Source organism: Alligator sinensis, unplaced genomic scaffold (assembly GCF_000455745.1).
Source record: "Alligator sinensis unplaced genomic scaffold, ASM45574v1 scaffold419_1, whole genome shotgun sequence".
Classification (NCBI taxonomy): Eukaryota; Metazoa; Chordata; order Crocodylia; family Alligatoridae; genus Alligator; species Alligator sinensis.
Genome location: NW_005842360.1, coordinates 77,062 through 90,232, shown reverse-complemented (window position 1 = coordinate 90,232; position 13,171 = coordinate 77,062). Strand labels below are relative to the sequence as shown.

At 45.7% G+C, this 13,171-nt stretch overlaps 1 protein-coding gene across 2 annotated transcripts in view; it reads left to right on the top strand.

Moving 5' to 3' along the window:
- The window catches only part of DHX33 (DEAH-box helicase 33), a 16,501-nt gene extending 3,336 nt beyond the window's left edge, over positions 1–13,165 (top strand). Inside the window, exons 2-12 of one of the 2 annotated variants that reach the window (XM_006029147.3) lie at positions 1,349–1,509; positions 2,881–3,108; positions 3,579–3,749; positions 4,973–5,158; positions 6,385–6,496; positions 6,914–7,073; positions 8,143–8,231; positions 8,808–8,935; positions 10,029–10,232; positions 10,956–11,042; positions 12,194–13,165. In XM_006029147.3, coding sequence (XP_006029209.1) covers positions 2,950–3,108; positions 3,579–3,749; positions 4,973–5,158; positions 6,385–6,496; positions 6,914–7,073; positions 8,143–8,231; positions 8,808–8,935; positions 10,029–10,232; positions 10,956–11,042; positions 12,194–12,502 — 1,605 coding nt within the window. In that variant the 5' untranslated portion in view covers positions 1,349–1,509; positions 2,881–2,949 and the 3' untranslated portion in view covers positions 12,503–13,165. The remainder of the gene's footprint in view (positions 1–1,348; positions 1,510–2,880; positions 3,109–3,578; positions 3,750–4,972; positions 5,159–6,384; positions 6,497–6,913; positions 7,074–8,142; positions 8,232–8,807; positions 8,936–10,028; positions 10,233–10,955; positions 11,043–12,193) is intronic. The other variant, XM_025210623.1, reaches the window with a different exon arrangement.
- Positions 13,166–13,171: the final 6 nt, after the last annotated feature.

Sequence of the window (13,171 nt, the reverse complement as noted above, 5' to 3'; positions counted from 1 at the left end):
ATAATTTTCTCAAAGAGCTTCCCCAGGACCGAGGTAAGACTAACGGGCCTATAGTTTCCTGGGTCCTCCTTCCTCCCTTTTTTTAAAATGGGGACCACATTGGCCCTTTTCCAATCCTCTGTCACCTCGCCAGGGCACCACAAGTGCTCGTAGAGCTGTGTCAGGGGTCCTGTGATGTCCTCTGCCAATTCTGTCAACATCCTTGGGTGGAGATCATCTGGACCTGCTGATTTGAACATGTCCAGTCCCTCCAGAAGTTCCCTGACCCGGTCCTCTCTGACCCTGGGTCCGGCTGTGCCTCTCCTGAGTTAGTCTGGGATTCCGGTGGGGGGATGCCCTGGTCCCTGCTCAGAAATATGGATGCAAAGAATTTGTTAAAGAGGTCAGCTTTATCATCTGGTGCAACCAGCAGATTGCCAAGTGTGTCCTGCAGGTGCCTCTCAGTACCCGGTGCCTCCTCCTTACTCCCTATGTATTTAAAAAAGGACTTCTTGTTGTCTTTGATCCGGGTCGCTAGTCCCAGTTCTGTCTTCACCTTGGCCTTCCTAACAGCCCCCCTACAGTCTCGAGCAACAGAGGTATAATCCTCCTTGGTGATGGCCCCTCCCTTCCACCGGGTATACGCCTTCTTTTTAGCTTTCAGACGTTCCTGAATGCCTTTGGTAAGCCATGGGGGCTTTTGAGCAGTCTTGCCCCCTTTGGTTCACATTGGGACTGTCACCCTTTGGGCTCGCAGGATCATCTCCTTAAGGAGCGACCACTCATCTTTCCTGCCTTGTGTTCTTACTGCTGAAGGCAAATCATAAGAGAATAAAAAAAAATCACTTACTTCCAAACTTCGTAGTAAGAAGTTTGGAAGTGTCTACATGGTGCTGGCCCCAAGGCTGAAGATGCACATCAGTGGATGCAGAATTGGATAAATCTAGGATAGGAAATTTAAACCAAAGAGCAGGGAAAACTTAAAGGTCTATCTGGGTTGGTCACTTGTGGGGAATCTCGCAGGCTCTGTTACCTGGAACTTTAAAGACTAAACTGAGCAGCTCGTTATGAAGCTACCATGGGCCTGTTCCTGCAGTGGGAGGGAGACAGGTTGGAGAGTCAAATGCATCTTTCCCATGATTTGATTAGAGTGAGCCTTACTTTGAAAACCATACTGTGCACACATGTTCTGTAATCACGGATTTGGACCTAAAATGAGCCCTTATACTTTTGCCCCTGAGCTTCTGCCAGCTAAGACTTTGTTAATAAATGTGCTTATTTAAAAAAAAAAAAAAATGGAAGAGGCTTGAGATTTTCTGCCCAGCAGCCCTATGGAAGTGACCATCTCTGTTTGCTTGATGTGCTCCAGGGGAAACGGGCTCAGGAAAGACCACTCAGATTCCTCAGTATCTCTATGAAGCCGGAATTGGCCACCAAGGCATTGTTGCTGTGACCCAGCCGCGCAGAGTAGCTGCCATATCCTTAGCCACCAGAGTCTCAGATGAGAAGAAGACAAAGCTGGGGAAACTGGTATGTTGTTATATGGTTCTTTTCAATAGTTGGTCTCAAGTAAAACAGTTGAGATGCATCATGGTGTTGAGTAAGTGGGGAAAAGCAGATGGTGGGAGCAGTTGTCTGAGCCCTAGAACAAGAAGGGATTTGGTTGTAATCTGCATTTAATAATGTGCCAGAATAATGATGCTGTTTCTGCATCCAGTCAGGGGTTGAGTGCTGCTTGGCTACCTCAGTACTTTAAGCACCATACCGTGTGACAGTCACCTGTGCTCTCTTGCCATATTCTCTGATATATTCCAGTGCAGAGTATAGTTGATGTCAGCAGTTGATGTCCAGCCCAGGCTGGCCCAGTGAACAGAGCTGTGGATCTTAGAAAATTTATTAGAAAACCTGTTAGTGGATGAGAGAGCAAGAAATAAATACAAGATTTGCCCATTGTTAAAGGAATAGACAGTAGCTTCCTGGAAGATTGGGATGTAGGAGAGAAAGGAGCTTCCTGGGTTTCTGAGTCTGGTCGCCTGCTGCTGCAGGCAAACCTGTTACATAATCTCTTTCATAACCGATATGTTGGTGGATTTAAACAGCAGCAGAAGTATTGTAGTGGGTGTATTTCCAGCACTCTGAGGGCTGAATGTTAGGCTTTTGGGTGACTTTCCAAGTAGCGGCCAGACCCTCTTGCATTCTTGGAGGTGCACATTGTGGGGGTGGGGAGTCATCACTAGATTCATTTTTCTTAAAGTCAAGCTGCGTAATTAAAGTTCAAAACAAAGCGCGTTTGTCACCAAGGTCTGCGTCTGAATGAATCGTATCTCTCTCCTTTCTCTTCTCCTTTCCACCTTGCAAGTTCCTTGTAAAGCACTTTTGTCTTTTTGCTGCTTCCCTGTGGAGCTTGTTTTGTTCTGGTGTATTGGGTATGGTCCATGTGTTACTTTTTTATAAATAACAGCTAGCCCTTTGTCCACTGCAGAACCGAGTTTGATGTTAATGCAAGTTTTGTATGTTAGCTGCACTTATTATATGGATTTTATTCTGTTTTAATATCCTGTATATATTAAAGTTAACGAGTCAGGTGATCCATTCCCTGGCTTCTGGGAAAGGGGGTTTATATCCTGAGCATGAATGTATCAGATGTGCTTAAAGGGAACGTCCTGTCCTAGTTTATACAAAAAAAAAAAAATGCTAAAGATGTTGATGGTTCTTGGATAGCAGCTCGGGCACTTAAGTTTTAAGGCTTATAGATGCAAATAGATTTGGGTTCCTTCTGAAATTTCGCTTGCAGTTCCAGTCAAATGTGGCTGAAGTGGTGGCTTTTGGGGTCATGAAGGAGAGCATTAGTGTATGTAAACTTAGTGCCTGTGGTTCCCCTCTGCACAATTGTTTCCTTAGGTTGGCTATACGGTGCGCTTTGAAGATCTTACATCTGAAGAAACTAGAATCAAGTTCCTAACCGATGGGATGCTTCTCCGAGAAGCCATTGGGGACCCCTTGCTGCGCAAATACAGCGTCGTCATTTTGGATGAAGCTCATGAGAGGACAATACACACTGATGTACTCTTTGGAGTGGTCAAAGCAGCACAAAAGAAGCGGAAGGAGCTGGGCAAATTGCCACTCAAAGTGAGCACTGGGTGGAAGGGGTGGCAGTGGGCATCTGAATGCAATTGGACTGTTGAGGAGGGGAAGTGGGAGGGAGATTTCTCTCTGGTATCTAGGAGTGAGGTCCATGGCTTGTTTAATTTTACTATGCTGGATACATCTCCTTTCCCAAAAAACAGCTTTTAGGTCTGAGGTAAATGTCTATGCAAGGAGTTTAGCCATATGTGTGACAGAAAAGCTTTCAGCGCCTTTCTCCACCCACTGTGTGGTCCCTGGGATCATGGCTATAACTTCCCGAAGCGGAAGCTGATGGTTTTAGGCTTGCAAATTGAAACGGTACTTCTTTTCTGTTATGAGTGCTATTCTTGCCCTTGACTCCTTTGGGCATTGATCATAGCAACCTAAAGTGACTGGAATTTGCTAAGCAGGTTGGCAGATAGCATCTTGGGCTGGCTTTGTGATGCTAGCTGTGCCTTCTTCCCATTTAATAGGTGGTCGTCATGTCAGCTACCATGGATGTAGACCAGTTCTCTCAATACTTCAACGGAGCTCCAGTCCTCTACCTAGAAGGCCGGCAACATCCTATCCAGATCTTTTACACCAAACAGCCTCAAAGTGATTACCTCCAAGCAGCACTGGTATCAGTCTTCCAGATCCATCAGGTCTGTGTGTGTGGGACTTTGCATTTCTGTTGCCACTGGAAATTTCTCCTGTTCTTATTCCTCCAGTCACAGAGTGGTTTTCCTGTGAAAGTTTAATTAGTCCTGCCTTCTTTTAGACGCCCCCTGTCTCATAGAGTATGCTGAGAAGGTGATAGAGTCAGGTAGATAGTGCTTAAGTGAGAACATTACTGGAAGACATCGCAACCAGGGGAGTAATTTATTTGCATGCATTACTTGCAGTACTGTGGAGTCCATGAAGTGCTCCAGAATGGAGTAATGCCACTCTGATTATGCATAAGATTGCTTCCCTGATTTAGTGGTTGAGATAACTACAGAGAAAGTGGAAATCTATTCAAATAAAAGCTCATAAACATTTTATGACTACCACTAAGTAGCTGGATGAGTAAGTGCCGAACGGATAGGTAGCCTTGAGTTTTTTAAAGGAAATGCTTGCAGCACTGTTCCTGGATGAGACAGCTGGTACGTCTTCTCCACTTTGTAAGACTGAGACTTAGTGCTTCTTGGAGCTCTCTGTGGTAACTCTTAATGGGAATATATAATGGAAAGCCATTAAATAAAGTATTAATGCCCTGTGTCTAAACTTGCAATCATAGCATTTTTGCAGCAATTAAATGCTAGTGTGGAGATAAAAGGAGATGGCTAAGCAAGGCACCTAAGCCCTTCTAACAAGCCTGCCCACACATGCTTATTCTTCTGTTATGTTATGCAACTCTCCAGTCCATCCAAATAAGCAATACACTGAAGGTTTCTGATTCAACAGCTGGGCTGGTAACCACATGAAACCTTAAGTGGGTGAGGAGAGGCATGGAGAGATGTTTCAAGTGCCTTTAATAAAGCACTGGAAAAAAGTGAAGGGCAGACCTTGCACAATGTTGAACTGCTACACACTGAACTGCACCAAAGATGATACTGCATGAAACAGAAGCTTTAATTAGTTCTTTCCTCGTGTGTGTGGTTAAGACTCGATGCCGCACTGACTCGAGCAGGTGCTGCAGCAAATGTCCAGCTCCTTGCATGGTGTGCACAAACTCAGCAATGCTCTCTGGTTTCTCTGTCTCCTGCTATTAGGAGGAGAGCCCAGAAGCTTGTTTCTTGCTGATACTTGCTGCCTTCTTTCTGCTTGGCCCTCCCACTCCCTCCAAACCAGCTTATACCAATTTCTGATTTTATTTATTTATTTATTTTTTTCTTCCCTCTCCAAGGAAGCACCTTCTTCTCAGGACATACTTGTGTTTCTGACGGGTCAGGAAGAGATCGAAGCAATGACTAAAACGTGCAGAGACATCGCAAAGCATCTCCCTGATGGCTGCCCGCAGATGATGGTGTTGCCTCTGTATGCTTCACTGCCCTACTCACAGCAACTCCGGGTCTTTCAGTCTGCACCCAAGGTGAGCCAGGCCACCAGGGCAGGTAACCAGCATGCTGCTATCCAAGGGGGCTTGAAAAGAAAGGTGATTAGTTGTTTTGTAGGGTAGCAGTGTTTGAGAAGCTAAGGATTTAGGCCTAGTAACAATTAAGCCTGGAAATGCAAATAAGGAACAAAAGCATAAATAGGGTTAAGTGGTGCTATGTGAAGCAAAGTTAGGTGACAAAACAAGACAGCTCCAAGGTTGTGAGTATGAAACTGAGACAGGGAGGCCTTGAGAAGCACTGAAGTGGTATGAGGCCTTGGACATGAGTAATTGCAGAATATACTTATTGCCATCAAAAATTACTCAATGTAAATAGTTTGTCATCTGAAACCAATTCAGATTGGACCCAGTGAGCTTAGTTTTCTTTTATTATTTTGGATTAACTGGTCAAAACAGAGATATTGTTTGTTTGTTTGTTTGAATGCCCTTGAAAGGCCATATGCCACCTGGAATAGGTAGGTAAAATCAGTTTGCATTAGTCCTGTTGCCTAGTGACACTAGGGTAAGTGGCTTCAGTCTGACGGTAGGGATTAGCTTTGACGCCTTAATATTAGCAGCTGTAGTGAAATAATTGGCTTGGATCCATGAGAAGAGAGTGGAGCAAGAAGACTGTGGGGCAGAGCCTTGGTTTTCTGTATAAAGTTTCCTGTGGACTGATGTCCATGCTGTAAAAAAACACTATGGTTGGTCAGTGTCTGGGTCAGATTGAATTCCAGGGAGACTCGGATGTGCCCTGGAGTTAAGATGCATTGACAAGACTGCACATAGGAGTACCTATGCTGCTTCATCCTGTGCTGTACCTTTTCTGTGGATAAATAGGAGCTCAGGCCTATGGGGCTCATAAACCAGTACCTGCCAGTAGCGGCGAAAGCAAAGTTTAAAGGCTGCTCTGAAAACAGCCGTTCTGGTCTCCTATTTTGCTGTGGTGAGTACAGTGTGTCTGTGGTTTGCTTTTACTGACTGTTTTGCGTTTGCAAACTTGCTCTTTATAGAGACCTGGCCAGTAGTTAGAGCTTATTGGCTGCACCAGCTGGTACAGTGAAGCGTAGTAGTTTAACTGCAGTAGCCTGACCAGGTTATAGCCTGCTTAAAAGACATACAGCAGTGAATCTTGCACACTGAAGAAGACAGGTAGGGACTCCTACATGACAACTAAGCTCTGAGATGGTTTTTGACTAGCTTTTGTTTGCTCTTCATCATAGGGGTATCGCAAAGTGATCCTGTCAACCAACATTGCAGAAACCTCCATCACCATCACAGGAATAAAATATGTATTGGACACGGGCATGGTTAAAGCAAAGAAGTACAACCCTGGTGAGGGAGGGCTCGTGGTGGGATGTATCATGTGGAAATAGCTTTGAATTTGCTACGTGTTTTAGTTGAGGCGCTGTCTGCAGTTAATTTAAAAATAAATCTTCTGCTGTAGGCTTCATTAACATGTCAAATTTCCTCCAGTCAGTTACATTCTTTTCTCCCGTGACTGCTACACCCCGGGGTAGAGTGCATGTGGGCCATCCATTTGGGAGGGGAAGACGTCAGCTAAGTGTGGAAGTCTGCAGTCCTCCAGCACTATGAAATGACATCAGATGGGCACAGCACAACCTTGCTGTCTTCTTATCAGGCCTTTCCTTCAAGCCCAGCGTCAGTTGAGAGGCACTGGGTGTATTTGTATTGGCTGCACTTCTGTATGTGGGAAGGTTGTGGCTGATGTGCATGCTTTCACTTGTCCAGAAAGTGGCCTAGAAGTACTGGCAGTTCAGCGTGTGTCAAAAGCCCAGGCCTGGCAGCGGACGGGGCGAGCAGGACGAGAGGACAGTGGGATCTGTTACCGGTTGTACACGGAGGACGAGTTTGAGAAGTTTGATAAAATGACGATACCCGAGATACAGAGGTGAGGTTGGCATTCTCTCCCCAACCCCTGCTTTTGCTACTGGGTGCTGTCCCTCAGCCAGATCGTGTGTGGAGGCCTGGAAAAGGAGGCCACTGGAGTTTGCAAGTGGCTATGGAGACCCATTAGCAGCTTTGGCTGAGGAAAACCATTTAAAGCTTGGAAAGGGAACTGCATACCCATTGTGTTTACCTTGTTCTCGCAGTTTAGCGCAGCTGCCAGTGTCTTGTGGCGTACGGGCCTGTACCTGTTTGAGCTCAGGCATTTGCTGTCCCATCAGCCCTTATTGGGAGGAGGAAAGTACCAGAAATGAGAGGAATGGGATGCCTCTCGTCTTGTAGGTTTTTCTCTCCGCTCTTTTTCAGTTTGTGTTGTCCTGTCCCATGTCATGGCATGAATGTTCCTACTAGGAGGTTTGTTGAGGTTACTAGGCGTGGCTGGAGGAGTGTATTTGTACCCTTTGTTTCCTCCTAGAGCTCCTGATGGGGTCTCAGATGGGGTCAGTTGGGAGGACCCATCTTCCTGGCTCACCTTAGTTATTATCTTTCAATCATCTTCTCTGTGTGTGGTGCCCCCTTTTCCTCCTTTTACCCCTCACCATTCCTGATGAAATGGATCTCAAAGATTTCCCCTGCAGCTGTGGTTATTCTTCCTTGCTGCACCTCACTTCACTTCACCTCTGGGACTGGAGGTGCTGCTTGAAGAAGCTAGCTAGTCTGTTGTGGGAGTGCCAGAGTAGTGCGGCTTGGTGCTCTTGGTGTATTTGGGGCAAAATTGGGGCCGGCGTTTCTTCTCATGAAGAAATGAACTATAGAGATGAAATAGCTACAGCAGGTTGCAGCTATTCAGACCTGGAGGAGTGTCCTCGACTTATTTCCAGAATGAGGGTTTTGTCTCTCTTGTGCTCACAGCCTTCCCAAACTCAGGATGATGGGGTTCAACAGTTACCCCTGGGCTGCTCTCCCTCAAGGGGCAGAATTTCAGGGGTGCCAGTTGAGCAGGTTTGACTGAGTGACCTGAACAGCCGAAACAGGTGACTGATTCATTTCCTTTCCTCTCTCTCTTTCGGCAGGTGTAACTTGGCCAATGTGATGCTGCAGCTCCTGGCTCTTAGAATTCCCAATGTGCTTACTTTTGATTTTATGTCCAAACCATCTCCAGGTAAAGGGATGTGTGGGGGTAGCCTTGGTAGGAATGAGCAAGTGGGTCATTGAGGAATTGTCTGGAAATAAGTGTTGACGGAGCTGATGAGAACAGAGTGGAAAGGAAGTGCAACACTGCCTGCTCCCACAGCCAGTTTAGCTGGCAGGTGAACCTATACAAATTTCCTGTCCTCTGCAAATTCATAGAAGTATTTGCTGTCTGCATCGTCACAGCAGGCACGCTGATGGTGGAAGCCGGGGAATTCAACTTCCCAACAGAGTGAGGAGCACCATGAGTTAAGAGTAGGTTTGAGCGACAGTGAATTGGAAGTTGACAATGGGGAGGGTGGCCGCTAGAGAAGGAAGGGTAATCTGAAGAGGTTCTTACAGAGCTGCTACTAAAGGAGTGTGAGGTCAGCCTTAGCTTTGCATCTGTTTTTAGCGTTTAAAAGATATGAATGGCTCTGGAGACGAATCGCTGAACAGGCAGAGCACACCGCTGCCAAGATCCTTTCTTCTGACCAAAAGAAACTTTAGGCCTTTTCACTTCTAGCCAACAATGGTGGCAAGTCACTGCACCTTTTTGTCTTTGTAGATGCGCTTCAAGCAGCCATTGAGCAACTGGATCTGCTGGGGGCTGTGGAACGGAAGGAGGATCAGCTTGTCCTGACTCCACTGGGAAGGAAGATGGCAGCATTTCCTCTGGAACCCAAGTTCTCTAAAGTAAAAACTACAGGCAGTGAGCTCTTTATTTTTAAATGGATGTTGTTTTATTCATGATTAATCTCTCTTATTTCCGAGTTCCTTAAACTGCTGTTGAATCAAAAGTAGGAGGTTCCATTTGGGTTGAGTTTCTTACAGCTCCCTTTCTGATTTCACAGCCAATTTCCATGTCAGGTGCAATGATGCAACAGTTTCTGTACTGGTGATGTCACCTGGTACATTCTGAGTAGTACACATGCAAGGAGAAGCAGTGGATGCATCTTCTAACCTCATTCTTTATTGACTAACTTCAGTGAGTTGCTGCTTGCACTCCCAGATCCCAGAGTGAGGGCTTCATGGATGCAGTGGTGCATGTCCTGAGCTTCATAGCATGTATTAGAATAGCCTTGGTTTGCTTTTACAGGCACTGGGCTGGTTTGCCTCTGTCATATCTTGCCTCTATCACATCATATCAAGAGAAATTTTATAATCCTGTTCACTCGGCTAATGCTTCTCATACTGAAATGAAGCTCAGTGGCCTGAAAATCCCAGGGTGGCCTGTAGTGATCATCCCTAGTGATAGGTACAACCTTGGACACCCTCCAGGGCTCTGATAGAGTGGTTGATTTTTCACAAGAGAAGTTATTCACATGTTCCCAGAAGGGCTGCTTTCAACTGTTCCCAGTTCCTGCATAAATAAACCTATTTTGAAATGTTCCTAAAATTAGTTGTCTTGTGTTCTGATTAGCATGAGTGTGTCTATATATCTTTGTCTGCAATAATAAATGAAGCTTAGCTTGTTCAGATAAGGAACCCTTAATAAGCCTTGACGATAGAGTTAGTATCAGTATCTCTTTAATGTTACGAGGAGCAGTGTTGCATTGGCAGGAAGATTAATAAGGCATGGACACCAAGATGTCTTTTCTCACCTTCTTTTATACCTTCAGAACTAAACCTAGAGTTCCCATCTCTCTGCTGGCTCATACTGACTTTTAGCCTAACCTGCAGTAATTATCTTCTGAACAGCATCCACCAGGGTTACTATGGTAGCTGGTAAAGTCCAGTAGCTTTTGAGCTGGTGAAACCCACTGAATCAGTTCTCTGTGCTTCACAGACCATCCTCGTGTCTCCCAAGTACCACTGCACAGAAGAGATCCTGACCATCATATCCCTGCTGTCCGTGGACAGTGTGCTTTACAATCCCCCGTCCCGGCGGGATGAAGTGCAGGCTGTCAGGAAGAAGTTCATCTCCAGTGAAGGGGATCATCTTACCCTGCTTAGTGTCTACAGGGCCTTCAAAAGTGTCAGCGGCAATAAGGTAGGTGATACCTCAGCCCCTGCAGATGCCAAAATAACAGACTTCCTTGGGGACATGATGTTAAGACTTTCTCCTTGTATATCTGTACAGCTGGGTAGCCTTTGTTGCAATTAGTAGAGTATTTACTCTTACAAGACACTTCTGAGATATGGAAGGACTGACTATTGTCACTTTACAGATGAGGATAACTGACTTGCCCAGGATCTCACAAGTGTGTAGTGGAGCTGGGAACTGGAGTCCTGTTGATGGAATTCCAGTTGCAAAGTGTGGACTAACATGAAAGGCCTGGGATTGCACTTGAGCATTTCCGTGTGTGTTACAAAGACCCTGAATACATTTGATTTGTCTGGTAAATCCAAATAGCATTTGCAGAATTGGCAAACTCCCCAGTCTCATTTCTCAATGTGTAGAAGAGAACCATCTCCTGTAGTGCCTTTCTTACCTCTGGGTGGAGCACGACTGCTATCCAACAACACACAGCAAGCCCACCAAATGGTTCAGGATAGGAAGTGAAGAGCAATGCATCTGATTGGAACTGCTGGAGAGATTTTTAGATAGGATGGGACAGCCAAAGGTAGGAACCAAGGTGGCATTGTTCTCTTGAAAAAAGGATTGTGATATTTAAAGATCATAAGTGGTTGGGGACTCTGCTTTACCCAAGGCTGTCTCCAGAATGCTTGGGGAAGAAGTGGATTGTTTTATCTCCTGCTTGCTCTCTTTCAGGAGTGGTGCAAAGAGAACTTTGTGAATGGCCGGAATATGCTGCTAGTATCGGATGTCAGAGCTCAGCTCAGGGACATATGTGTAAAGGTAATTCATTGCAATATGACTTTTCTTCCATTGTTGGCTTTGTATCTTTTCTGCCCCCAAATGGTTTCTCTGTCCCAGATGCCAGCAGAGGGAAATGCATTCATAACTTCAATTCCAAGTCTAAGTGCTAGTGAGCTTGGAACTGACTCAGTCTCATAAAGAAGTCAGCTTGGCCTTGTCCTGGGCAGCAGATCTGTGGGCATGTCTTAAATGTAGTTAGCCTGAGCTAGCCTAAATGATATTGAGCCATCCTTAATGCAAATCCGTGTCTATGCCAGATCCATGTAGTTATGTCCAGAATGATTCTGATCTAGCCTGTGTGCTGAGGGGTTTCTAGTGAGATATTCTATGGTCCTAAGCAGAGCACTGAAGTGGCTTGCTTTAATGAGCTAATCTGTGGGATGCGTGTGCAGGCCAGTTTGCTGTCTTGTAGCATGAGGCCTGTCTCAGTAATATGAGAACAGCACTTTATGTGGATAACTTCCAAGTGGAGTTGTTCGCTGTTTGGGTGGACAGTTGTGAAGATGAAAGCACATGATGTGACACTGAGAACTTTTAATTAGGCTGTCATTAAGTGTGCACTACTGAGTGGCTCAGAGCTTGCCTGCCTGACTGCACAGCTTCTCATCTCTGTGCATATGGTGCAGGAGTGCGGCAGAAATGGAGCAGGCAACTGTGGGTTTCCAGCACTGAGCCAAGATAGTTGAATTCCGGTGTAGAAGGGAGGTGATGGACAAGAAATTACAGCTCAGTTGGAATTGTGGGATAGTAACAGAGGATTAACAGCACCTGGGCTAGACCTGATCTGCATTTTCATGGCTGGGTAGGCAGCTTGTCAGGTGGGGCTGGAGGAAAACCTGATCCTATGTCCTCAACTGCACATGTTGGTGTAGGCTTAATGCACACTGCCAGGTAGGACTAGAGGTTCTTCAGTATAGTGGGACTGGGGATTATACCTGGGCTATAGTTTGGCCCATCTCCACAGGGGAAGACATCCACAGTGTTGGAGTTTGCATTCCTGTTCCTTTTTGAGCCCGTGGCCTTGCAGAAGCCCATCCTGGCTTACATGGCAGCCCAACTCTAGGTTGGTGTAGGGAGCCTGTATGTAGGGTGCTATGTTATCTCTCTCTCTCTCTCTCGTTCCTGACCAGCTCTCCATGCCCATCGAGTCCTCCCGGTCGGATACGGGGAACATCCGCCGCTGCCTAGCTCACAGCCTCTTTATGAACGCTGCAGAGCTACAGCCAGATGGCACCTATGTCACTGCAGACACCCACCAGCTGGTGGCCATCCACCCATCCTCTGTCCTTTTCCACTGCAAGCCAGCCTGTGTCCTTTACAATGAACTGCTTCGCACCAACAAATGCTACATGCGGGACCTGTGTGTGGTGGATGCAGACTGGCTGTATGACGCTGCACCAGATTATTTCCGCAGGAAGCTAAGAACAGCCAAGAACTGACCAGTACTTGGTGATGTTGGACAATCTGCCTGGGATTTTTAGGGTCACAATCAGATGTTTTTTGTAATGAACATACAGAAGCAAGAGAGCTTTGCTTTGGCAATCAGGTACAACCTTACAGAAAAACAGCTTCTTCCTGAAAGCTGGACCTCGCGAATCTCTGCTGGCTTAGAACAATCATCCTTTGTTACAAGGAATTATGTAAGGGCGAACGTAATGTATGCAGTACGTGTGAATCTATATATATGTATATAGTTGGGCAGAGTAAGGGGCATCAGATTCCAATTTTTAAGATGAGCTCAAGTTTTACTGGGGTACGTATAAAGAAATGAGATCCCAAGAACTCTACTGAGCAGATTTGAGTTTTTGGTTTTTTACAGTTGCCCTTGTATCCTTTGCAAGTTTTATTGGGGAAAAAAATTTAAATCGTTCTTCTTTCTCTGTATAGATATAGGTATATGTAGAGAAAATGCCTTTTTAAATGTATGTTTTTAGGAGGGGAGGTGCTAATGTCTTTTACCTCATCAGACATCTCTGCCTAATGTCGGTCTCTCCGCCTTATTTTGAGGCATCCAAGGGCCAGTAAAGGGTTCCCTGAATTGATACTTCATTGCCTGTGCCTGTCTGAGACATAAACCATCTGGGCTCGATAGTCATGCAGTGCCCAAG